Raw genomic sequence first — 26269 nt, 5'->3', positions numbered from 1 at the left:
TCCTTTAAATTCTCAAATACTTTTCTTAGGACTCAAGTAACTACAGGTAGAGAATTTCTGTACTAGATCTTCCATTTGCAATGCAAAACCAGCAGGTAATTTTTGTATTAACGTGTATTTCAGTACTCTCTTTAATATAGGCAGCCTTGGTCATCAGATCATTTGAGTCATCCAGTGACCTATATTATTATTCTCCAAGAGGTTGTTTATTTATTATCTCTGGGTGCTCCTATGAGGTGCCTTCCTAGTTGTTTGAAAAATATTTTCCCCTCAAGTTTTAGACTCTAAAATCTCTATCAGCTTAAGTTTACATAAAGTCACCAAGAACTGTGGTTTCTCAATCTGGGACAATTTGACCACATCATCCCATCTGGATACACTTGGCAATATCTGAAGATATTTTTGATTGTCAGAACTAGGCAGAGGGTGCTACTGGCATTAGTGGGTAAAAGCCAGGGATCATTCTACAAGGCACAGGAAAGCCCCCCTACCAACCAACAAGGCATCAGCTATCCCAAAATGCCAATAGTGTGGAAAGTAAGAAATCATTCTTCCCTGCAACGAGACATATAACATACCTTTTTTAAAAAGTACCACATATTTAAGTAAGAGTGGACTACAAAAAAGGAAAGATAAAAGTCTTTAGCATACAAACCCATTTCTGGGAAATAGCCTGTAGACATTTTCTGGTAACCTCTTCCTTTCCGACTGGACATAGCACTCCAGGTAGAAACAGGTGTCACTTGGGTAACTGCTTTTAAATTAGCCAATGGAACAACATGCCTTAAAAGTTAAAGGTACTATCATGAAGCCATTATAACAGACTAAATTCTCATTCACAAATATCCTACCCCCTCCTGCTTCCTTTTTTAGTATATTTTATTTAAACCTATCAACATTAACTTCCATATTTAGGTTTCCTGTCGTTATTGTTGTTAGGCTGGAAAACCTGAGTAGTTTGTACAATTTCACAGTTGTTTGGAGTACCTATCACATATCCAGAAAAAGAATGTGGTATACTGTATTAGTTCATAAACATTTGCTCCCCTTCCTTAGAGGAGGAACTACTTCCCCACTCCACTGATATCAGGCTTGGCCATGTAAACCATTTACTTTACCTAATAAAACATGAGTTGCTTTAAGAACCAGCAAGTGGCCTGTCATGTTTTATTTTTATTCTTGCCTGTGACCATGGAAGCATATGTCAATACAAAATCTCTGTTGTCCTGGGTCCTCCTTTATTGACTCAGTGTAGACATGCTAAATAACTAAGAAATGAACTTTACTGTTTTTAACTGCTGAGAATCTTTTTTCATTAGTCAGCATAGCCTAATTTAATGGTTAAGGTGGAACAATGGCATTAGCAACACCTGGAAAACATTAGAAATTCAAATTATTGGGCCCTAGGCCCAGAACAACTGAATCAGAAACATTGGGGTTTGGACTCATCTGTGACCTTGGAAGCTTTCCAGACAAAAATCTGAAAAAGACTGTATTAGCTTATCTTGATACTGGCAGAAACTCAACAAGCCACTTTCCAATTGCTATGAACAGTTTTATATAGAAATTCTATTGTCCTTAATTTAATGATTCTAAAAGTTAGCTATTAACTAGGATTATTCCTAATATATTAGGATTTAACAACTTTAGCAATGCTTTTATAATTCAAGATAATTCGTCCAATACTCGAAATAACTGATTCTCTTTCTAGCATACTAGTAATTCTCAATATTATGAAAAGGCATCAGAAGCCAACGATTTTAGTAACTTAATTCTTATATTCTTACTTTTCTGCCAGTTCTTCAATGAAAACTGTCACTGAATTGTTCTCATTTCCAACTTCTTGAATATGAGCATTATAATATTTTCCATCTGATTCCAAGCAAACCTAATGGACAGGAAGATACAGTGATATATCTAGTGTTAAGTATACTGACAGAGCTGGCTTCTGCCAAACAAAAACATCACTTTTCCTCAAAGGGAATTCAATGTCTGCTTTTTTTAAAGTAACTGACATCAACACAGTACTAGAAAGTCTTACAGCTAATCATCACAAAAGCTTGTAATTAAAACTTAATAGCATTTTGTGAATTTCTAGCATTAAAATTTCTAGCTTTTTGTGAATAAGCTTTGTTCAACTCATTTTAATGACTAAATGGCAATGAGATCTCTTGGCATGACAGTCAGTCATGCAGGCATGTATCACCCATCAGTGGTTCAAGATGGTAGGAACGTGTTAAAGACATATCTTAAAAACAGTACTTTAAGACCTACTTTAATTAATTTAATCATCTTGGAGAAACAAATTATTTATTCTTTAAAGGAACTAACCTGACATTTGTCTCCTAAATAATACTGTCTTCCAGCATATTCCATGTAATCAGATTTTTGAAGTTCTAGTAAAAAAAAAAGGAAGATTGAAGCTTAATTAAATTGGCTCCTTTCCTACTTTATATTATTTAATTTACCATTTACTTTTATATAGTACTTTTGACAACAGTAAAAGTTAAAATGCAAATTAAAATGGTGGGAGAAAGTACCAAAGGGCCAAGACTTGCCAAAACAGTTTTGTACTTTAAAACACAAACAGGTGGAAATTGGGTGTTTATAATCTTAATGTTGGCCAAACACTATAAATGTACAGTAACACTATGCAGCTTCTTCCAAGGCTAAGTTTTTTAAACAATTTATTGTATTACATAAAGTCTTAACCTCACTCTAACTATATCAAGTTTCACCAAGGTTCAAGGAGTTGAATATAAAACATTTAACACTGCATGACAGCTGTAACTCATGTCTCATTGCCTGTGAATGAACCACCAGTGGTGCATGCATGACAGTCTTTTTCGGGTGGTACAAGCCACTCAAAAGGATAGTCATGCACATACCACTGGTGGTACAAGCTGCCTGATAGGACAGTCAGTCATAATGGCATGTGCCATCTGTGGTTCAGGGTGGTGGAAACGTGTTAAAAGCTTATCTTAAAGACAGTATTTTAAGACCTAGTTCAATCAATTTAGTTATCATATATAAAGAGATAAACAATTTCAGATTAATAATGGATAAATTTCTTTGTATAGAGCCAGACAGCAGATATTTCAGATTGTTTGAGCCATAGTCAGAATTACCAACTCTATTATAAAACTTCATTTGTGAACACTGAAATTTGAATTTTATAATTTCACATGCTCTTTTAATTATCTCCTGCCATTTAAAATATAAAGAGCATTCTTAGCTCACGGACCAAGCAAAAACAGATGATGGAGTTAGATCTGTTCCACAGGCCTGACCTACTTATTTATCAATGAGGATGATCTTGACACTTTACATTTCAGATGAGCCTGTTTCCAGTCACTAAAGTTTCTAGTACTCTTAAGGGTATCTATAAGCTACCTCTACATGCCCTGTAAAGGTGAAATCCTAGACAAGCATTGGGCTATAATAACATTCCTCCTGATTTCTTTTTTTTTTTTTTTTCGTTTTCTTTTTTGAGACAGGGTCTCACTATGTAGTTGAGACTGACCTGGAACTCACTACGTAGCCAAGGCTGGTCTCGAACTCACAGCAATCCTCCTGCCTCAGCCTCCCAAGTGCTGGGATTACAGGCATGCGCCACCACACCCGGCTTCCTCCTCATTTCTAATTCTATTTCCTTCTTCCTCCAGATTTAAATGATATTGTAATAAGATGACAAGTACCCAGGCTGTTATTTTTTTTAACAGTATGTTGAAGATGTCTCTTACAATAAACGGCTGGCAAAACTATTCTCCAGCTCTGTCAGGATTCCAAAGCATCCTGTTGATAATGCATACCTTTTCTGCTGTCCAACCAAACATCAAATTCTACATTACGATAGATTTCTGGATCCAGAGCTTTGAGCACTTTATAGGGGAAGAGGATCTTTGATGGATTTTCTGGAGACTAAAACAGAAATAATCAATCATGCCACAAAACTTCCATCATTAGTTTAAGTTTTCCTTCTATGATGAAGGAAACATTAAGATATTTTTCAGCCTTTTTTTAAGATATGTACAGTATACAGCGATATCTCAGTTGTCAAGCTCAATCTGTTCCAAATGTGTATTCAAACACCAAAAACTTTGAGCACTGAACATATTTTTTCTTAAAGAACAGAAAACCAAATGATTTGTTCTGAGGCCCAAAAAGTACACTCATAAATTCATCTTTCCAGGACTTTACCAATTTTTGCAATGATTTCTTTCTTCAACTCTATCTTGATTCTCAGTTTTCCTCTTAACTTTATTGCTGGTATTGCTTTCTTTGGAGCCTTGGTTATGACATTTTACACAAATAAACACCAAAAAAGCACAATGTTTTAACACACTAACACAAGCACTATATACTGTTTGGGCAAGGGCAGCACCTAAGACTGAAGCATCATCCCTTTGTGTCCACAGCAAAGTGTGACTCACTCTTGGACCAAATATTTTTTTGTGTGTGTGTTGGATTTTTAGTTCAACTATTGAGCAAAGTTACAGACACCAAGTAGATTTTTTTTTAACTTGCTATTCAAGTAATGGAAAGTTCAAGCTTGGAGCCACTCAACAACTGAGGTATCATTGTATATGCCTGCCTTCCCCTCTATTAAAACAAGAAATATCAAAATAAATTTTACTATGTATTTTAAATATAGGAAAACTAAAAAAGTAAAATGCAAATAATGCAAAAGGTTTTAGATGACAGAAGGGAGTACTGTCAAGTCCAGACACATAAACTAATGTCACATAGACCAAGATTAAAAATTCAGTCAGAGTTATGAAACAAATGTTATCTTAATATGCAAAAGAATATATCTGAAAAGCTTACTTTCTTTTGGTCAAATTGTATTATAATTTCCAAAAGAACTACCAGCTTTCTTCTGCTTTTCTAGAACTTTACCATATTGAATAGTCTCAAAATCAATTAGCACTTGACATACATATAAATTGTTGTTTTTCATTGTAATAGCATCTGTCCTATTTATTTAGCCTCAAGGTGAAGGCCTACTTGATTTTAGGCTTATACAGATGGTAAAACTCTATTTCTCCAACTTTAAAAGACTAGGATTAGCACCTACTTTCTTTGGATAGGACAGGGATGAGCATTTCATTCTTTAATGAAAAAAAAGTAACCTTAGGATCAAGACTAAATGTTCAGTCTGTAATATGACTTCAAAAATACAAAAGCTTCTGAAACATCTCTAAATGCAGTTTGTTTTGAAAAATCTCAAGTTCCTTAATAATGAGAATTCAGAGAAAATGAAGCACACAGTTTACATTTTTTAATACACAGAACTTCCATAAAGAAAAACAGGATCAATTCTTCCTCCTGTCCCATATAATTACAATGGACCACTTTAATCTTAACTATCTTTATGATGCTACAACCCAACAGTATGGCAACTCTTTGCCTTAGAAAATATCAAACCTTCAATTCTTCCATTCCTTGATTATAGTCCTCTTGTATATTCTGAATACTGCAGCCAGCACCCCACTCTTCAGTCCTAATCAAAAAGAATTAGTTATAACAAAGAGCTTTATACAGATGTAGTTCCTTGTCTCATGTCTAATGACTATACTCCCACCTAGTGGTAGTTTAAAAAATGACGCAAATAACATTTTTACTTCAATATCTGCATTATGCTTTCATTTTCATAAGGATATGCTATAATACACTTACTTAGCAGATTATCTTCTGCGAGGATACGCTCTTAAGATGGTCTCTACAATCCTGCTTCCTAGTGTTGACACCCTTTTGTGACTCCCCTCACCTTGAGTTAGCATCTACTCAAGCAAGACAGGACTTAGGTGTTTAAAATATAACAGAATATAGCACCCATCTTTCTGGTCTTTCCTCAGCTGCCTACAAGACAGTAAGCAGCCACATTCATCAACTCAATGTGGAAAGGAGGTAAGGGCTACTTCTGAATAATTGCAAACAAACAAATGAAGCTCTTCCCACAACTGAAAGGAACAAAATGCTACCAAGAATCTTTGGGGGAAAGTTTCCCAAAGCTCCAGATAAGACTGGGTTCTGGTCAATATCATCATTACAATCTTATGAGATCCTCAGAGTTCCCAGTTTAACCATACCTAAATTCCTAACCCACATAAATTATAAGAAAAGTATGCTGTTTTAAACTGCCAAGTTTGTAGTTATTACAGCACTACATAATGTACTTTGCCTTCCTACTACAATTTCCATAAGCCTAAAGACCTTCAGTAATCAGTGAAGAATGAAGCAATTTTTGCCCTGATATATGATTGCTACCCTTAGAACTCCAAATTAGTTTTAAAAAATCATCTTCTATCAAAAAGAAAAAAAAGATGCAAGTATTAAATGTCAAAGAAATAGAACTACAAGACTAAAACACAAGATGACACCAGTCTGGCAACAAACCCGTACCAATTTCTGGTCTTAACTAGGAATCAGGAATAAGAAACAAGAATATAAGACAACATAACAGTCACTTTGTTTAAAATGCAAAATTTTTGACTAGACCTACTAAATAAAAGCTGCTTCCTCAAAGGCACACAATCTACATTTCTAGTGCACACCAAAGGAAGACATTTCAAAGCGGCTAAAACTCCTGTCAGCCTGAGAGCTTTCTATTAATTGAATGTCTATATTAAGTAACCACCGAATCTGTTACCATTTCAAAAATTATTGTGGATAGAATCAGTTTCTTCTCAAAGTATAGTCCACAGCCTACCTGCACCAACATACTTAGGCATTTTTTTTAAGCAGAGTTCTTACCCATTCTGAACTCAAATTTTGTGAGGGCAGACCCAGGGATCTGCCTTTTTAACAAGTACTGAGTAATTCATATACATCTAAAGTTTGAGAATCACAGAATTAGATAGTTGTAAGTCTCTTCTAGTAATAAAAAATGGATCATGATGAACAGAATCCATGAAGTCTATTTTTGGCATAACTTCTTTCCTTTCATTAAAAAACAAACTCCTAATATACATTTACATGTATGTGTATACAGGTAATTTAAGTCATGAGCTTGCTAGGTCCCTCTCACATGTTTACACACAAATAGGAAATACAATTATCATGTAGTTAACATACCCTTTCTCTTTATTACCTGTTCTGCATTGAACTCTCGTAATCAATTTGGGCATCCTCACTTCCAGTCAGAGCGTTGTTTCTATTCTTCCTAGAACCACTTCGAAACAACTGAACTGCAGTTTTCAATGCCTCTTCATCCACGACAAACACATCTTTATAGAGAATCTCATACAATACAGCTAAAGTATGAAAAAGGGACAGAACCACAATTGATATAAGACTTACTAACTTTTTAACAATGCAAAAGTAGTAATAACCCAGGATAAAAACTTTCTAAGTAACAGTAAGGTTATAAAAGAGCTATATTTAGTGAGTTCCTCAAATTAAAGACTAGTAACAAATTATCTGAAATCACCAAATATTTATAAATCTTTCACATACCTTGACAAATAGCTGCATTTGATTGAAATTGTTTTGAGTACACAGAATCATAATGACCACTGCTTGAATAACAGAGTACAATCTGAAGAAAAACAAAAAACGATTAATTTTATGTTTTACAATCACAAAATGAGATTGATAACTTAAAATTAATTGGCAATCAATAACAATGATTTATCAATTTAAGTGATTTTTTTGAAAAATTAACGTGTTAAATACAAGCTATCTCATTAAGAGATTTTCATATCAACAACTTTTAAATGCCAAGATTAAAAAGTTAAACTGTAAACCTCAATTATGTTTCCTGAATACACCAAACAAGTTCTGATTTACAAATATGCATTAACATAGCAATGTTTATAGATTACTAACCATAACAGAAAGCCTAACAGATGCCCGAAGTCTTATCTTAATATCTAAGTCAAATGCCTAAATAACCCACTCAGATGAAGGGAGAAAAGGAAGTTCATTTAAAGCAATTTATTCAACAGACTATCTATTAAAACGGAATGACAATATATCAATACATTATATAGGATGGATACTGATAACAGACCTTTTTAATGAATTAAGGCAGTCAGATAGTAACAAAAAAATTGGGGGGTAGGTTTATTTCTTAGATGATTCCCTCAATCCTTAGTCTTTTTAATTAAAAAAATTAAAAGGCCAGCCGGACATGGTGGCGCACACCTGTAATCCCAGCACTCGGGAGGCTGAGGATGAGGCAGGAGGATTGCTGGGAGTTCGAGACCAGCCTGGGCTACATAGTGAGTTCCAGGTCAGACTCAACTACATAGTGAGATCCTGTCTCAAAAAAACAAAAACAAAAACAAAAACAAAAATAAAAATAAAAGGCCAAGCTTATTAGTCAAAGGCTTGGGGTGATGCAACTTATATAGTAACTCTAAAACCTTTAATTTGTTAAAAAGTTTCCTGTGCAAATATAATCCCTGGTAATTAAAGTTGTTTTTATTTTTAACTTATCTGTAATATGTCAGCAATCTGAGGTAGTGAAGATTCTGTGATCTATGGAAGATGTTGCCACCAAATTTACTTGGCAGAAAAATATTCTCAGTACTGTTTTACCTTCCTATAGTACCAAGCTAACTTTTCCCATAATCAAATTCTCTGATCCCAATGCTGTTTTTTTGCTAGCATCCCCCCACCCTTCCTTCTTTTTCATTTGAGACAGGGTCTTGCTTTATAGTGCAGGCTGTCCTTGAACTCACTCACTATACTATGTAACCCAGGCTGTCCTTGAACTTGCTTGATCCCCCTGCCTCAACCTCCCAAGTGCTAGGATGACAGGCCTATTAGCCACCCTATCCTCTTTTAAAAAATAAATATTTCAACTATGTCCACTTCAAAACATTGAGCGCAAGTATTAACTTAAAAGTAGTTAAAGTTATACTTTATAAATAGGTTTCACCCACCACAAGGGGTATTTGCATTTAAGAAAACTTATTAACCTAAAAAAACAGTGAGCAGATTTTTAAGTAGAGAAGCTGTTTATGCTTTGGGCTATTACAATTGGGAATTTCAACTAAGAAAGATTAAAAAACTAGAAGTTATTCTTGAGAAGTAAAGGAATGCAACAAACCATAACCAATGAATAATTAAGCAGTTTACAAGAGGGGAAAAACAGATGATTGTAGAATTTCTCCATTCCAGTGGTAAGAAGTTACATTTTGATAGAAGAGATAAAGTAAGGCATGAGGGCTGTTTTATGTTTCTGGTGGTATGCCAACATAAAAACAGTAATTTTCTCATATACACTCATGGGTGGTAATTTGTTTGGGAGCAGCCAAGTAGGGTGGGTAGCAGTAAACTAGCGAAGAATGCGACAACTGAATCGGAGCAGAATGTTAAGTGTAAGCCCTTTAAAAAACAAATGCAAAGAGAATGATACACAAGGACATATACCAGTATTTGATACATGTCACCTTGAAGTTCATGCGACTGAAGACCATCAATGGGGACAACATGTATTGCCAGATGTAAGTTTTGGTTTGTTTTCAATATAAGTATGTATTTCTATTTTTTCTAGACAGAACAAGTAAAGTGAGTGAAAATGGCTAGATTTCAGTAGCATTCACTTTGACACTGAATTATTTAGGAAGTTGAAAATAACTACTGGTATGTAGAAGGCAGAGTTAAGAAAGAATAAAAAGTGGAAGGCACCAGGTAAACATTAGATATTTATTTCTTTGAAAGTTTGTTTTAAAATATGTTTTGGAAAGGTTATTGGCCATGTTCACTACCTTTAATGTAGTCTTTTTTGAACACTCAAACAATTCAAGTGCACATCTTTGGAGTCTAAACTGAGACATAAACAGCAACAAAGTTTTAGGCAAAACACAGGAGGATCACTGCAAGTTTGGGTCAGCCTGGGCTACATAGTGAATACAAGGCCAGATTAAATTACAGAACGAGATCCTGTCTCAAAAAAAATTTCTGGTAAAATCCAAATGTCCAAATCTCATCACAAGGTATGCTCTATACCAGTGGTGGTGAATCTAGGGCACATGTGTTACAGAAGGCTATTTGTTATCATGGAAAGCTCTATAAGGTTTGCCATCGCTACTCTATACAATTGCTCAAATACAAGACCTAGCACTCTTCTTTTCTCAAACAATTCCGATTATGATACACATTTCCCTAAAAACTGTCAATCAGCATTGGGGATCAAGTGTACCAATGTCTAAATTTACTTGATAGATCAAGAGAGTAAGATGAATTAGTAAATGGATAGAGGGATGTATAATTGATAAAAGGATACTAAAATGTTAACAGTAGATTCTAGGTGGTGGTAGCTAGTACAGAAATGTGCACTGTAAAATTCTTTTGTGTGTTTGAAAATCTTCATAACAAAATACTGTAAAAAAGCATCAATTGACTATTCTGCATAATGAAAAGTCAAATTCTTTGGCATGGCCTATTCTATCCCCTCATTATGTAATTCTAGCCTACTTTTTCAGCACTGACCCTCAATTTAAGTCTCAGAGGGTCGCTGGAATACAAGACTTTGCAATATAGGGTTTCCTCAGAATGTACTGCCTTTCACATGTGATTGACTCCTTTTCCTATGAGTCACTACCACCACGGAGCTTTCTAATCCTCAAGCAGAGAGTTTTCTTTTATATTCCTTTTACATACTCTTATAAAACTTATCACTTTGTTTTAATTCACTATTTCTATATCAGTCCTCATAGCCCCTTAATCCCTTAGAAGACAAAAATTTAAATACTGTCATTTTGGAATCCTTGAAGCCCAGAAAAGTACCTATTATGCTATAGGGGCTTAACGTTAGCTAAACAACAGTGTTACAAGTTATACTTATCTTTTAAGTGACCACATACTCAGTATTCTTCCTAACATTTCTTTCTTAGTTTAGATCTATTGTCTAGATTACTATAACAGCAACCTAAGAGTTCTCCAAGTATGTAGTACTGTCTTACCATGATTAATATGTTGCCTGAATTGTGTTCCATGGTGTGAATTAAGACCCAAATAGTGGATAGTCCTATATTCACTAATAAAATACTCTGGAAAAAAAGGGCTTTTCTTAAAAAATTTTCAAAGAATAGTTATATGCTGAAAAACAGTGAGTTTATATGCTGAGTCTTCTCACACAACAAAACTACCTCCTACTATTGTCCAAGCACTTTACTACATAGAATCTTGTCCCTGCTCTGACACCTTCAGACTAATAAGAGAATGGACATGAATGCAAACATAATGTGATAAATAATATAATAACTGTTCTTGGGAACTGGCCAGGAAAATTAAAAGGGAGTTGGAAAAGTTTCAGAAAAACAGTGAAAGTTCAAAGGAACATAAAATAGGAAGATCAGACTATGTGGAAGAATGGTATGGTAAGGGTAGAAGATAAGGAAACCAGAAAGTATCTTTAGATCACTGATTACCTAACTTCAGTTTTATTTTTTTCCCCATTTCTGGGAAATGAACCCAGGACCTTTTCACTGACCTACACGCTCAATGCTTTTAAAAATTTTTATTGAGACAGGGTCTCAGTTACTGGCCAGTGTGGGCCTGAAATTATAATCCTCCTACTTCAGACTTTCAGAGGGTTAGGATTACAGGTATGTGCCACTAATCTGGTTAGCTTCATTTTTTTCTACTACAGAGGAGGAACAAGAATAGACAAAGTTCCTACCACTGAAGATGATTGACTGGTGAGGAAGAGACTGATGGCACAGAATTTTGTCATTTAGACTGCATTTATTTTTTCATTATTTTTACGTTTAAAAAGATTACTTAATATCCTGACAAGCTAGCAGCACCATTCTATTTTATTCAATATATTCTTACCTTGTCTTTATAGCCATTATCTGTGACATAAACTGGTGGCTTTCCAGGATAGCGATAAAGAATGAAATCCCGACTGTATGGACAGAAAACAAATGTGGATGAAGAGTTAATTTAGCATATACAAAAATACTTATAAGAACAAATGTTTGTGCTTTTAAACTGACTCATTCATAAAAAATAATTCCTATGTTCAGTTATTTGGTTTTAATATAACATAGAGTCTAAAGGATGTTAATTTAAGGTAAACAATGAGATTTTATGAATTTTTCTAAGTGCATCTTATTTGGGGGTAGAAGAGCAAAGAGTAAAGAAGATAATTTACCAGTTATATGTATATGAGTTTAGTAGGGGCTCTCTCACTTAAAAAGCAGGCCTTAGCAATTTTGGGAAAGGTAAAAAGGCCAGATGATAAAAATTTCAGTTTTTGGGTGCCATATGGTTTATTCAAAACTTTGTTTTGTGTGGCTTGAAAGCAGCCACAGACTATGCACATATGAATAAGCATGGCTGTATTCCAATAAAGTTCTATTTATGGACAGTGAATTTCATATAATTTACACATGCCATCAAACATCCTTTTGACTAATTACTTAAAAATGTTTAATAATCATTCTTATCTCAAGGGACAAAACAGGAAGTAGTTCAATTTAAAAGGTGACTTTTGATTTAAAACAGACAAATGATTGGCTACCTGTCTAATACTTGCCTATACTGACTTAATGAGAAATAGCAGACTGCAAACAATATGAGAGTTCTGATTTTAACAAGGTATACACCAACTCACCCTGCTATAAACTATGAAGGAGTCTTACATAGATCAGTCTCCTCAAATTAACAAGATTTCCACTAGCCTCTAACCTACATTATATAGTTATTTTTCAGAACTCTACAGCTTTTTTTTTCTTTTGAGTTTATTGGTACATTTTAGGTATACAGTACAGTTACATTCATTACTGGGATCCTGTACCTTCACATGAGAAGTCTTGGTTCTCATTTTTTCCTTTCTTAAAGGCTATTTTTAGTTTTAGAGACCAAAAAACAGAACTTTAAAAGCAATAGAATGGTGTTTCATTTTTTCCATTATCATCCCCCAAAGGAACCTTTTAATATTTTTCTTACGCAAAAGTTTAGTATCACAGAGGTCCTATGTATCTGTTTATGTATATGACCCTTTGAGGGACCAAAAAAATTAATGGGATATAGTATTTTAAGATTTTGTTCCTCCCGAAGCTATTTTTTTTTTTTTTTGGTACCAGGGATCAAACTCGGGTCCTTACACTAGAACTACTGAGCTAAATCCCCAGCACCCCCAAGACAATTTCTAACTTACTAGAAGCAATACTGCCCCACTGAGAATGCATGAAAAAGCACGAATACCCAAAAATTCTTCAAAGATAAATATTCTGATTTCCTACAGAAAATACCAGTAGTTCTTAAAAGTCTCTTATTCTTCCATACAGATACAAATGCTAGAGGTAAGGAGAGCATCTGTACCAAGTTTCTCCACCCAACACTGTATCAAACTGGTTTTGCTTATACTTCTTTACATTATCAATATATCACATCTCAAATTTCTTTCCCCAGTCCTAAAAGGACTTTAACAAATCTTATATGTATACTCTCTCTCAAAGAAAAGGGGACACAACTTACTTATAAATTAGAGAAAGAGCTCGTATTTCCAGCTGGCCAGCACTTTCCTAAATATAAACAGTACAGAGTTTTAAAAAATATTTCATACCTAGGAAGTAGTTTTGGAAAATTTAACAGTATTTTTAGCTGTTTAGCACTGTATCAGATAAAGCACTTGTATAAAACACTGTAACTTGTTTTAAGAATTAGAACACTGTGATACTCATTAATATAAGATCAAATGAAAAAAATGGATTTAAAGCCTCTGACATTTAGTAATAATGACATTTAAGAGTTCTAAAAGGCACAATAAAAAGCAGACCTAATTTAATACAAAGGTAGTGGATTACTTGGTAAACACATTTTAAATACAGAACAATAGAATTAATTTTACCACATAAAAATTATTCCTAAAGTATGTGTTTTACTCCCACACAAAAGATAACAAATCAAGAGTTGTGTAATTTTAAAAATGTCCTCAGTAACATTAATTTCCACTCTCCTCCCTCATTAAAAAGGCTTTAATATTTCTCAACAATGTCTTGTTTCTCCTGTACTCACAGTTCTTTATGAATGTTATTAATACTTAATCCTCAATACTCAACACAAAATAACTCCACTGTCACCCTCTAAATTTCCACACTATTTGATGCAACAGAGCTGGCCACTTGAGAAAATATTTAGAGTCTGGCTATAGTGACATAGATGAAAATATAGGTGACTATTGGGAATAACTCTGAAAAGATTAAATTCCCATACTTGATCTTACCTTGGGATCTCCCAACCGCTCCAGGTATTTCTCAAAAGATCCTTCCACATACTTAAAAAATAAAATAAACTTGACTTAACCAAATATATACCATTACAGAAATCAGATTATATTCTGCAAAATTATCCTCCAATGAATTTTTGGTTTAGCTCAGTAATTACAGTATGAAATAACTATTGTACACAGCACCTCAAGAAGATCTGCACATACACAAAACTAAGCGGAAAAAAGCTACAGTATGAAAGTATCTTAGGAATTGGTATTGGCTTATCCATACACCTGTGCATTTCATCTATTGATATGCCTGTGAGTTTCTTTTGAAAAGCTAACTTAACTCATCTGACAATTTCAATAAATCAAACAATGCCAGTAACTACACGGATTTTAAATCTGTTGGGAGACATATTTAAAAAGTTAAACTAAGAAACTTTAAAAGAAATTTCACTAATTTCAAAAAGCCTGGGGCATAAGGGAACTTTTTTAGGTAATGGAATCATTCCATATATTGATGGTGATGGCTTGTTGTACATCACTGCAAAAACTAAAAATGCTAAATTTAAAATTCTAAATTTTACTGTATATAAAATATACCTCAATAAAATTTAAACTGACCAGGCATGGTGGCCAATACCTGTACTCCCAGCACTCTATCTAGGAGGCTGAGACTGGAAGACAGCAACTTTGAACAACAGAGGAAATTTAAGAACTTAGTCTTTACCTCAAATCAAAACAACAAAAAAGCAAAACAAAAAAAAAATCCAGTCCTGGGATATAGCTCCATGAGAAGGCCCTGGATTCAATCCCCAGTACCACAGAAAACCCCCCTCAAAAAAAAACCACTCAGGGAATAGATTTTTAGTTCCACAAATATATATTACTAGACACAAAAATCAATTTATTTTTTCTTTAAAGTTTTGAGATACAACTGAACTATAAGAAACTGTATAAATAGTACAATCAAATAAACTTTGATTTTATATGCTCCCATGAAGCCATCATCACAACTGAGATAATTTATTACCTGTTTCCTTATGCCCCAGTATAACTGACATATGATCATTGATCTGCTTTCTGTTCCTATATATTGGTAATTTTTCTAGAGCCTTGTTATAAAGGCAGCCATACAGTAAAACTTTTTTCTTAGAGATGTGTGCTTTCTATAATTCAGTGTGATTAGAGATTCAGTCATTTAGTTTTAACATTTTATATATATCTTTCGTAAGCAAAATGTAGTCTAGAAACCAACAGCAAGCATCCCTTGGGAATCTGTTAAAAAATGCAGAAATCTCAGACCTTAGATCAGACCTAATGAATCAAAATTGGTATTTTAAAGAGATCTCCAGGTGATATATATGCACAAAAATACTTGAGAGCCGGGCCTGTAATCCCAACACTAAGGAGGCTGAGGCAGGAGGATCACTGTGAGTTCAAGGCCAGAGTGTGTGTTACATAGTGAGTTCAAGGCCAGCCTGAACTACATACCAAGACCCTATCTCAAAAAAACAAAACCAAACACACTTAAGACTAACTACTTTTCACTGTAGTCTTGCATTTGAATGTCAAACAATCTTTTCAACAGGTGTGAAGATTATAATCAAATTCAAAGTAACAAGCTTTAAAATCAAGAAGCTTTCACAGCATTTACACTGAAACCTGCTGAGAGTAACCTAGAACAGCAGGCACCCAAACACTCACAATATAGTTAGTACCAAAAACAAGTAGTACCAAAAGGGGTAGAAATGTAAAAAAAGAAATTAAAAGCTATGGGAAATGGCACACTTCATATCAGACCATGATAACACCTCTAGTTTACTTAAAATTCAAACATTTGAATGTACAAAGAAATCCTCTAAAAGTTGTTTTACTTAAAAGTCAATCATTAGTGACAAAGATCCACTTACCACAATCTGTCATGAAAAAAATAAATGTCACGACTTTGTTTGCTTTCAATTAAGTTTTACAAGACTCTTCAAATTGACTGGCTGAAGGTTGTGCACACATTAAAATATGCATTTAAAAATAGTAAGAGAGCAAAATGCTTCATGAATTATTAACTAAGAAAACAGTGGTATGTATAACAAAATGGCAGTGAAGATATAACTTTTTAGGATTTGGGGTTTTTGGAGGGAAGAAGTGGGGAAACAGACTGCTTTTTATTAATTTTTTGTTTGTTTTTTGAGACAGGGTCCCTCAATGTAGTTGAGACTAATCTACAGCTCACTATGTAGCCCAGACAGGTCTCGACCTCACAGCAATCCTCCTGCCTCAGCCTCCCAAGTGCTGGGATTACAGGTGTGAGCCACCATGCCCAGCTTTTATTAATTTTTAATTAGAGTAAAACACAACCTAACATGGGGAGGAGGTCCAGAAGCTTGCTAGCTACTGAGAAGCCAGGTGGGAATTAAGTATTTGCCACTGAAAGAGGAAACTGAAATAATGTAGGTACTCAAAAGATTTTCCCACTTGAGGTATTACCAATAATTCTCCCAGCTATGAATTTTACTTACAGACTCAAAATTTTGTTGATTTTCCTTCATAAATGTGACACAAGCCTTCCTAACTTGGAAATGATGGACCTGGCTGCAAAATAACTAAAAAAGAAAGACCAGTTCATTTATCAAGTCATTTGAAATAGAAACTTCTAAGACTATGAAGTGAGCACTAAAATCTCCCTTACTCAGAACATAAGTAGACACAGGGAAATTGAATTACCTTACTAAAAAACATTTTAATCTTTAGTGAAACAGGAGGAGGGAGGTACAATAATTCTATAAAGCCCCTTCCCCTTCCCATCCCTTAGGGGCATAAGTTATTTTTCTTAGGCATAACTCTTCAAAGAAGCTGGGGATGCTTACAATATGAAGATACATTTCAATGTTTTCTTTAACCCATCACCTTATCCCTCCTATATTACAAATTGATATTTAAAAAACAGAAAAGATCACAAAAGTACAGCAACATATCTGTACTAAACAGCAAATGCACAACACACCTTTGTACTGTCTGCACTAAAAAAGGAGCAGACAGCCACTTCCAGATAAATATGGATGTTTTCACCAAAAAACAGAAAAGGCACCATAGGACCATGCTATGTCTCAAATGCTGAAAACTCAGTAATAGGTAAGACGTTTTTTTCCTATTACCTGTTCTGAAATAGCCCGAAAGAGGCAAGAGGCATCCTTGGCAGTCAGCTTTCGAAACAGCCCTAAACTGCCTAAATATTCATCCATTGATGCCTCATTCAAAGACTTCTGGGAACCACCATACTTTTTCCATCCTTTATGCATTGTGCATGGAGTGGACAGGGGAGAAAAGGAACAGAAGTGTGGAAAGAAGGAAGAAGCAGGGTGCAGGGAAGAGTGAGGGCAGGAAGAAGGGCTTGCGTTTGCAGGTCTCCGGAAAGCAGCTCAAAGTTTAAGCAGAAGGCAGCTGGAGTCAGCACTGCAGAATCTTGGCACTTCCCAAGAGCAGGAGAAGCAAGGGGTGGAGCTTGTCCAAAACAAGTCAGGATCCTGTGAAAAAAAAGGAAGAGCCAATGCTCCTAGGAATGGAGAACTCCAGAAAGAAACCTGGGAGGGAGAAGGTATATTTTGGAAGGGTGGGATTAACCCAATTAGCCCACGGCTGAGAAAAGTACATATACATAAACAGCTGAGCTTTGGGACCAGACAGAAACCCAGTTTGCAGCTTAATTCAGGTCAGCTGCTGCACGAGACTAGAAAAGGGGACTATAATAAGACTCAGGTGTTTAGGATGCAGTTTGATACATACTACTTTAAGATCTCTGTCCGAATTTTCAACCAGTCTCTGCCCAAATTCCCTGCTCCCTTCATAGTTTCAGGAAAATGTGTGTGTGGGGGGGGGTGTCCTGAATTTAACTACTAAAAAATTCACTTTTTGCACTAAGAATATGTTTTTAAAATCAAAGGGGTAGGGACAGCCCTTCATTTGTAGGGGCAGAGGTCATAGTTAAAGTGCTAAAGCAATTATCTGAATATTTTGGTTATGGGGCTGAAATAATCCTGTAATTAATTCTTGATAACTCTGCTAGGATCATAGAAACTTAGCTGTGTCAAAAAAACCTGATAAAAATTTCTGACTAATAGGGAATATGTAAGAAGTGTTTCTTAAAAATGGAATAAAAAATTTAAATCGAAGACTTTATAGGTGTTGAACATAAGAGACATGTTTCAATGTATTAGGGTACTTGTCCGAAAAATTGTTCTGGATTCTGAGAAAAGTAAAACATTAAGGGCCAACGAGAGGATCATTCACTTGTATTATTTGATTCCACCATCAAGTGTTTTATTTTTATATAAATCCCCATTCATTTTTTAATTTTTTGAAGTATTAAATAATTTAAGGGCTAGGAAAGACATCAACAATCACTTGTAATTTAGAATGAATAGTTAGCATGAGAAATAAAGGAATAAAATCTTAACTTCTGTTAGCATGCTGATTTAAACTTGTCTCTTTTAAAAACAGAGAACATCAAAAGAATTAAGATGTGCTATGCACATGTATCAACTCCTTGATGAATGTAATCATGTACATATACTAATTATGTACTGTAAATACATACTAATAAAAATAAAAATGAAACCATAATATAGGGGAAGTAAAGCCTTTTGCAAAGTTGTAAACATACTGTTTGGAAAAAAGGATCACCAGCTTTAAGCCTACCAATTCACTGAGAAATTAAGGGTTATAATTATACAGTTAATAATACACTTTTAGCATAACTGAAAAGTAAAGAAAAATACAAATTATGTATATCTATTGGTTTTAAAACTAAAGTTTATAAAACTTCATGTAATAAAATTTTATACATTTCATTTTGAAAAAGCATATAGAGGAAGGGAAACCCAGGAAAGCGAAAAAACCAGAAATAGGAGAAAATTGGAAACAAAAGACTAAAAAAATTAGAAACAGGAAGACAAGAGAGGAAAAAAGGAACACAGGGAAGCACACAGAAGTAAAACCATACAAATATGGTCAGATGGTTTTTGTCAAAGGTTCAAAGGTAAAAGGACAAAAGTATGCTGGAACAATTGGTCATTCATATGCTAAAAGAACCTTAGATATGTATCTCACACCTGCTATGATAACTAACTCAAAATAGATCACAAATCTAAATCTAAAATATAATCTTTTGGTGTAGCCCTAGGAAATCTGGCTTCCCTGTGAGATGAAGGCAGCAAAAGAAAAGTTGCAAGTATACTTCCCTGCATGCCTTTCTGTACGTTTTGATTTTTGAACCATAAATAAGTGCTCAGAAATATAATTAAATTTCATTAAAAAACACTTTGAGAAGAAAACAGGAGAAAATCTACAAAGAACTTGGGTTAAGTAGTTGTTAAATATAACATAAAAGAAAAAATTAATTGGACCTTATCAAAATTAAAAACTTTTGTCCTATAAATGATATTGTTAGAAGTGAAAATACAAGCCACAAACTGGGAAAAAGTATTTACATAAAACATATCTAACCGAAAAACTCTCAACGTCAACAGTAAGAAATCCATCCAAGTTTTTAAATGGGCAAAAGATTTAAATACATTTATCACTAAAGATATAGGAATGGCTACTAAGCACATAAAAGGACACATCATTAGTCACTAGGAAAATGAAAATTAAAAGCATACATCATTACACCTACTGAGATGGGTATAACAAATAATATAAGTGTTAAAAAGGATGTGGAGCAACTGGCCCTTACTAAAAGAAACCAAAGCAAAAGGTGTATGATCCGAAATATTTATAATATCATTTACATGAAATATGCCAAAAGGGGAAATCTACAATGACAGAAAACAGATTAATAGTTACTTGGGGCTGGGAATAAGTACTGACTATAAACAAGCATAAAAATACAGAACTGTTTTGTACTGATGTTTGCACAATTCTGTCGATTACTAAAAATTAATTGAATTGTACTCTTAAAACAGGTGAAATTGGGCCCGGGATTTAGCTTAGCAGTTCGGTGACCTGCCTTGCGTAAACCTGTCTTCAGATTATAGCCATCCTAGTAGCTTTGAAGAAGAATTTCACTGTGGTTTATCTTTTTATGTGGTCTGTTGGCAATTTTTTTTTTTTTTGGTACTATTACCAAATTGAACCCAGGGCTGTATGCACATTAAGGAAGTGTTCTACCACTGAGCTGTATGTCCAGCCCAACCATTTGTATACCTTTAATAATATACAAGTACATACAGCTTAGAATGGCTAAAAAAAAAAAAAAAAACTTCTAAAACTGGCAATACCAAGTGTTGAAAGATATACGAGCTGGGGATTTAGTTCAGCAGCACAGCACCTGCCTGACAAGTGTGAGGTCCTGAGTTCAATCCCTGGTACAAAAACAAACAAACAAAAAACACCAGATATGTGAAACAAATGAAATCATTATGTTACTAGTGGGAATATAAAATAGCACAACTACTCTAAAAATAGTTTAATAGTTTCTTACAAAATTAAATATAGGTAGCATATAACCCAGCAAACTAGAAATCCCACTTTTAGGTATCCACTGAAAAGAAATGCATACCCAAAAACCTATATGTGAATATTTATAGCACCATTATCCATAATCACAATGCCTCAAAACTAGAAACAATGTAAACATACTTCAATTGGTGAATGCACAAACTGTGGTATATTCATACAATAGAATACTTTCTAACTGTAAAATTAAGATGTTAACACACATAAAACATGTACAAATTTCAAAACATCATCATACTAAACGAATAAAGGATTCAAAAGGCTGCATATTGTATGACTACACTAACAGTGACATATACGGAAAAAGTAAAATTAAAGGGAAAATGGGTAGCAGTTGCCAGTAATTAACAGTTGCGAGAATGGTTAATTACAAAGGAATGGCTGAAAGGGATAAATCAGGGCTAAGAAATTTTTTGTAGCTTGTCTGTAGCAGTAGTTACCTGTTATGCATTTGTCAAAAATTCTAAGAAAATCCTGATTTTGCTGTACTTAAATTTAAAATAAAGCAAAAAGTAGAATAAAATTTAGACTGAAGAACTCACAGAACAGGAAGATAGGAAAGAAGACATAGGAAAATTAGATAATCAAGAAAGTCAATATCTAAAACCAAGATATATGCAAAAAGAGATAAAGCAGAGAAGAAATGATGGTGATAAAAGGAAAATTCTAGCACTACAGAACATAAGTATTGTACACATAATGAAATTGAAAAGCATGAAGTAGCCAGAACAATGAAGTTTGTGAAGTCAGGATAAAGTGATTTCCAAAATTTTCAGAGATGAAACACAGGTTATATAAAAAAATCACAAATATGATTGGAATAAACTTATCAAGAGAAAAACTAGAATTCAGTAAACTGAAAATCTGATTCCAACCTTGAATTCTATAACAAACTATCAGATAACAGAGTACAATAAGGTGTTTTCAGACAGGAAGGTGTCAAAAATGTAACCACCCTTTTTCAGAAAGCTACTGGGAGATATCTGAAACCAAAATTTAAAAGTTAAAAAAAGTAGAGGACATACACTCCTAGAAAAAGGAGATTCAATGTAAGAGAAAGCAAAGGGAATTTCCAGGATAAAGATGAAGAGAAATCCCAGAAAGACAAACTGCAGAATTAGAGAAAGTTCACTTCAGATAAAATATAAAAGCAGCTAAAAGATGTCAGGGAACACTAGTGTGGCCAAATCAAGTAAGTAATCAGGGACAAGGATGTAGCTGAGTATAGAGCCTGCCTAGCACAAACTAAATTCTGGAGTTAATCCCCCTACACTGCCAAAAAATAATAAGCAATATAAATTAAATTATAGATAATCTGATGTATTTTAATACACTAAGTGGAGATGTATACATATGTTGGAAAATGTGTAATGTTTCCATAAAAAAACAATACGGAGATACCTCAAAGAACTAGGACTAGAGGTTCCATTTGACCCAGCTATCCTTCTGCTGGGTGTCTTTCCAAAAGAATTAAAAGAATCATACCACAGTGAAATATGCTCACCCATGTTTAGAGGCAGAGTTTATAATAGCTAAAAATTGGAAACAGCCCAATTGCCGATCAGGTGGAGACTGGATAAAGAAGATGTGGTTTTCCTATAAAGTGGACTACTACTCAGCCATAAAGAATGAGAAACTAGAGTCATTCACAGGAAAATGGATGCATATTGAGGCCATACTCTTAAGTGAATTAAATAGGACACACATGTGGAAATAACGAATAGTTTCTCTGGTGCGAAAAACTAAAAATGTAAATAAGATCCAAATTGTATAACTGATAATATGAAATAGGAAGAAAAGGCTAAAGGCGTAGGGGAAGTGGGAAGGGTAAGGGGAAAGGAAATAAGGGAAAAGAAAAAATATGAAACAATGAAAAACTGGAAACAAAAGTTTTTGTAAATAGGGAATGTTGGAGGGAGTGAAGGGATGACAGGTATATGTGGAAAAAATGAGAACCAAGATATGTCATGTAAGGTACAAGATCCGAATGATAAATATAACTGTACTGTATACTTAAAAAGTATCAATAAACCCAATGAGAAAAAAAAACAGAACAGATGAAAACAAACAAATATAAGGTAAAAAACTTTACAGAAAAGAAATGAAGTCAATGAGTAATCACAACATGGTTTTTCTGTGAACAATATAAGTAACCATAACATCAACACTGAAAATGGATCTTACAAGAACTGATAAAACTAGACTAGGAAGATAGAGGAAGGAAAACAAAGAAGAGAAGGAAGAGGCAGATAAAGTCTCTTCTTTAAGATTACAATACCCCACATTCAACAATGGATATACATCACTTAGAAAATAAGGCAATACTGGACTTGAACTACATATTCACCAAACAGACCTAACAGACATAAACAGATCATTTCATCCAATAGCAAATACTACCCCAATTTCAGCAATGGACAAAGCACTTAGAAAATCAACATGGAAACATTTTACTTAAACTATACACTAACGTGTTCCTGCAAGCTTGAACCACCAGTGCTATATGCGTGACTGTCCCATCAGGTTGGTACAAGCCCCATGGGATAGTCTTGCATGTACCATCAGTGGTTCAGAACCAGCTGGCAACAACACATGAATTATGGCCCCAGAATGAACATACTAAATCTGACAGACTTAACAGTAATATATAGAACATTTCAATAGCAAAATATAGATTCTTCTATATTTTATACACAGAACACTTTCCAGGATAGATCATGTTAGACAACAAAAACAAGTCTTCAAATCACATGAAATTTCAGTGGCATGAAATTATAAACACAGGAGAAATTCTGAGAAATACACAGATCTGCGGAACAACATGCTCCTAAACACACACAAAATAAAAAGGAAAATAAAAAAATACCTTCAGACAAATGAAAATGGGAATACAACATACCAAAACTTACAGGATGTAGCGAAAGTTTCAGGATGGAAATTTATAGCAATAAATGCCTTTATCAAAAAAAGAAGATCTCAAATAAACAAGATTAAATTTATACCTGAAGGAACTAGAAAAGGAATAAACTAAGCCCAAAGGAAGCAGAAAAAAACTAGATTAGAGCAGAAAAAGTAAAACAATAACTAGAAGAATAGGAAAAAAAATCTATGAAAGTTATTTTTTTAAAAGATAAAATAAACTTTTAGCTAGACTGAGAAAAAGAGTAGATAAAAGCAAAAAGAAAAAGACATTAAAACTGATACCACACAAAAGTAAATCATAACTATGAATGAGGGCAGGGACGAGGGGAAAATAATGAGAATCAAGACCTGTCATGTAAAGGTACAAGATCCCAATAATGAATGTAACTGTACTGTGTACCTAAAATCTACCAATGAACTCAATGAGAAAAAAAAAACTATGAATAATTTTATACCAAAATTGAACAACCTAGAATAACCTTATACACATGTAGAACCTACTAAAACTAAACCATAAAAAACTCTGAACAGATGAATAACTTGTAAGAATCAAACACTTATAAGAAAAACTTATCAAAGAAAAGCCCAAGACCTGGTATCTTCACTGCTGAATTCTAGCAATTAGAAGAAACATTAAAATCAGTCCTTTACAAACTCTCTAAAAAACTGAAGAGTAGGAAATATTTCCAAACTCATTTTACAAGGATAGCATTACCCTGAAACCAAAGTTGTTCAAAGACTCTATAAGAAAACAAAACTACAGGCCAATTATCTCTGTTGAACACAGATACAAAAATTCTCAACAAAAACCTAGAGAAGTGAATTCATTAAAAACAATAAAAGAATCTGAGCTAGGTGTGGTGGTGCATGCCTGTAATCCCAGCACTCAGGAGGCTGAGGCAGGAGGATCACTGAGAGTTCAAGACCAGCCTGGGCTACATAGTGAGTTCCAGGGCAGTCTCAACTACACAGCGAGACCCTGTCTCAAAAAACAAAAAACATTAAAAGAATCATTACTGAGATGAAAGGGTTGTTCAATAAACACAAATCAGTAAACGTAATATACCACATTAACAAAGTGAAGGGTAAAAATCACATGATCACCTCAAAAGGTGCAGAAAAAGCATTTAACAACATTTAAATCTCCCTTATGATAAAAACTTTCAACAGATTAGGCAATAATGTTAAGGGATGTACTGTAATACAATAAAAGTCGTATGTGTAGTTAAGGTCATTCTCAATGGAGAAATGTTGAAATCTTTTTCTCTAAAAACGGGGACCAAGAATGTCCACTTTCACCACTTAAATGTATAATACATAGTACTATATCCAGTGCAATTTAGCAAGAGAAAGAAATAAAAAGCATCCTAATAGGAATGGAAGAAGTTATATATTTTGCTGATGACCGTTTTGAGGGGGAAGTGGGGAATGGGGAATAAACCCAGGGCTTCCTCACTGAACTACATCCCTAGCAATTTCCTGAGACACAGTCCCAATAGTCACTAAATTGCCTATGCTAGGCTTGAATGTTAGATCTTCTGGCCTCAGCCTCCAAGATTATAAGCTAAAATTATAGGCATGTGTCACCATGCCCAGATGCTGATATGATCTCATATACGGAAAATATTAATTACCCCACCAAAAAACTATGAGAAATAATGAATGAATTCAGAAAGTTATATAAAAAGCAGTTCTACAGACTAGGAATTATCAAAACAGAAAATTAAGAAAATTTTATTTACAATGGCAACCACAAAATGATTACAAGTACATTTAAAAGACCTCTATACTGGAAAATCTAAAACAACTGATGAAAGAAACTAAAGAAAATATGAATAAATGGAAAAATATTGGTCTACTTTATGTATTCTATTAATACTATGAAAATACCCATACTAAGTGATTTACAGATCAATATAATCTTTATAAAAATTCCAATGACATCTTTCACAGAACAAAACAATCCTTAACTTTTGTATAGAAGCATAAAAGACCCCAGCTTAAGCAATTAAGTGAGATTGTCTCAGAATTTAAAATTTTTAAAAAAGGAGTTGGAAATGTAGCTCGGCACTCCTTGGGTTCTATCTCCAGCACTGCAAAATCAAAAATGTAAAACCTAAACAGCCAATCTTGAGCAAAAAGAACCAAGCTGGTAACATCTCAGTCACTGACTTCAAAACATTTACAAACCATAATCAAAACAGCACTGCAGCAGCATAATAAGATACATGCTCGGCATGGTGGTACATGCCTATAAATACTAGAACTATGTGAGCTGAGGCAGAAGGAACCCAACTTTGGGCCCAGCCTGGGAAACTTAGACCCCGTTTCAAAATAAAAAAGTCTGGGACTGTAGCTCAGTGTGAAGGCCCTGGATTCAATCTCCAGTACCACTAAAAAAAAAAAAAAAAAAAAAAAAACAGATATGCTGACCAAAATAACAATACAAACCTCAGAAATAAATCCACGCATGTATAGTCAATTGATTTCAACAAAGGTGCCAAGAATATACAATGAGGAAAGATCAGTCTCTTTAGTAAATGGTATTGAGAAAACTGGCTATCCAGTATCTAGAGAAAAAGGAAACTGGCCGGGCATGGTGGTGCACCTGTAATCCCAGCACTCAGGAGGCTGAGGCAGGAGGATCTCTTGAGACCA

At 34.2% G+C, this 26269-nt stretch overlaps 1 protein-coding gene across 1 annotated transcript in view; it reads right to left on the bottom strand.

Annotated features, from left to right (window-relative positions):
- The window catches only part of Alg13 (ALG13 UDP-N-acetylglucosaminyltransferase subunit), a 64438-nt gene that overhangs the window by 24577 nt on the left and 13592 nt on the right, over nt 1-26269 (bottom strand). The window contains 13 exon segments of the mRNA XM_033760186.1: nt 656-783; nt 1788-1888; nt 2332-2396; nt 3813-3921; nt 5428-5503; nt 7094-7256; nt 7459-7540; nt 11791-11863; nt 13441-13487; nt 14189-14239; nt 16696-16779; nt 17332-17483; nt 17486-17700. Of these exon segments, the coding sequence (XP_033616077.1) occupies nt 656-783; nt 1788-1888; nt 2332-2396; nt 3813-3921; nt 5428-5503; nt 7094-7256; nt 7459-7540; nt 11791-11863; nt 13441-13487; nt 14189-14239; nt 16696-16779; nt 17332-17483; nt 17486-17700 (1346 nt within the window).

This window comes from Fukomys damarensis, unplaced genomic scaffold (genome assembly GCF_012274545.1).
Source record: "Fukomys damarensis isolate Sample0158 unplaced genomic scaffold, DMR_v1.0_HiC HiC_scaffold_39, whole genome shotgun sequence".
Lineage (NCBI taxonomy): Eukaryota > Metazoa > Chordata > Mammalia > Rodentia > Bathyergidae > Fukomys > Fukomys damarensis.
This window is presented reverse-complemented; position numbering and strand designations above follow the sequence as displayed.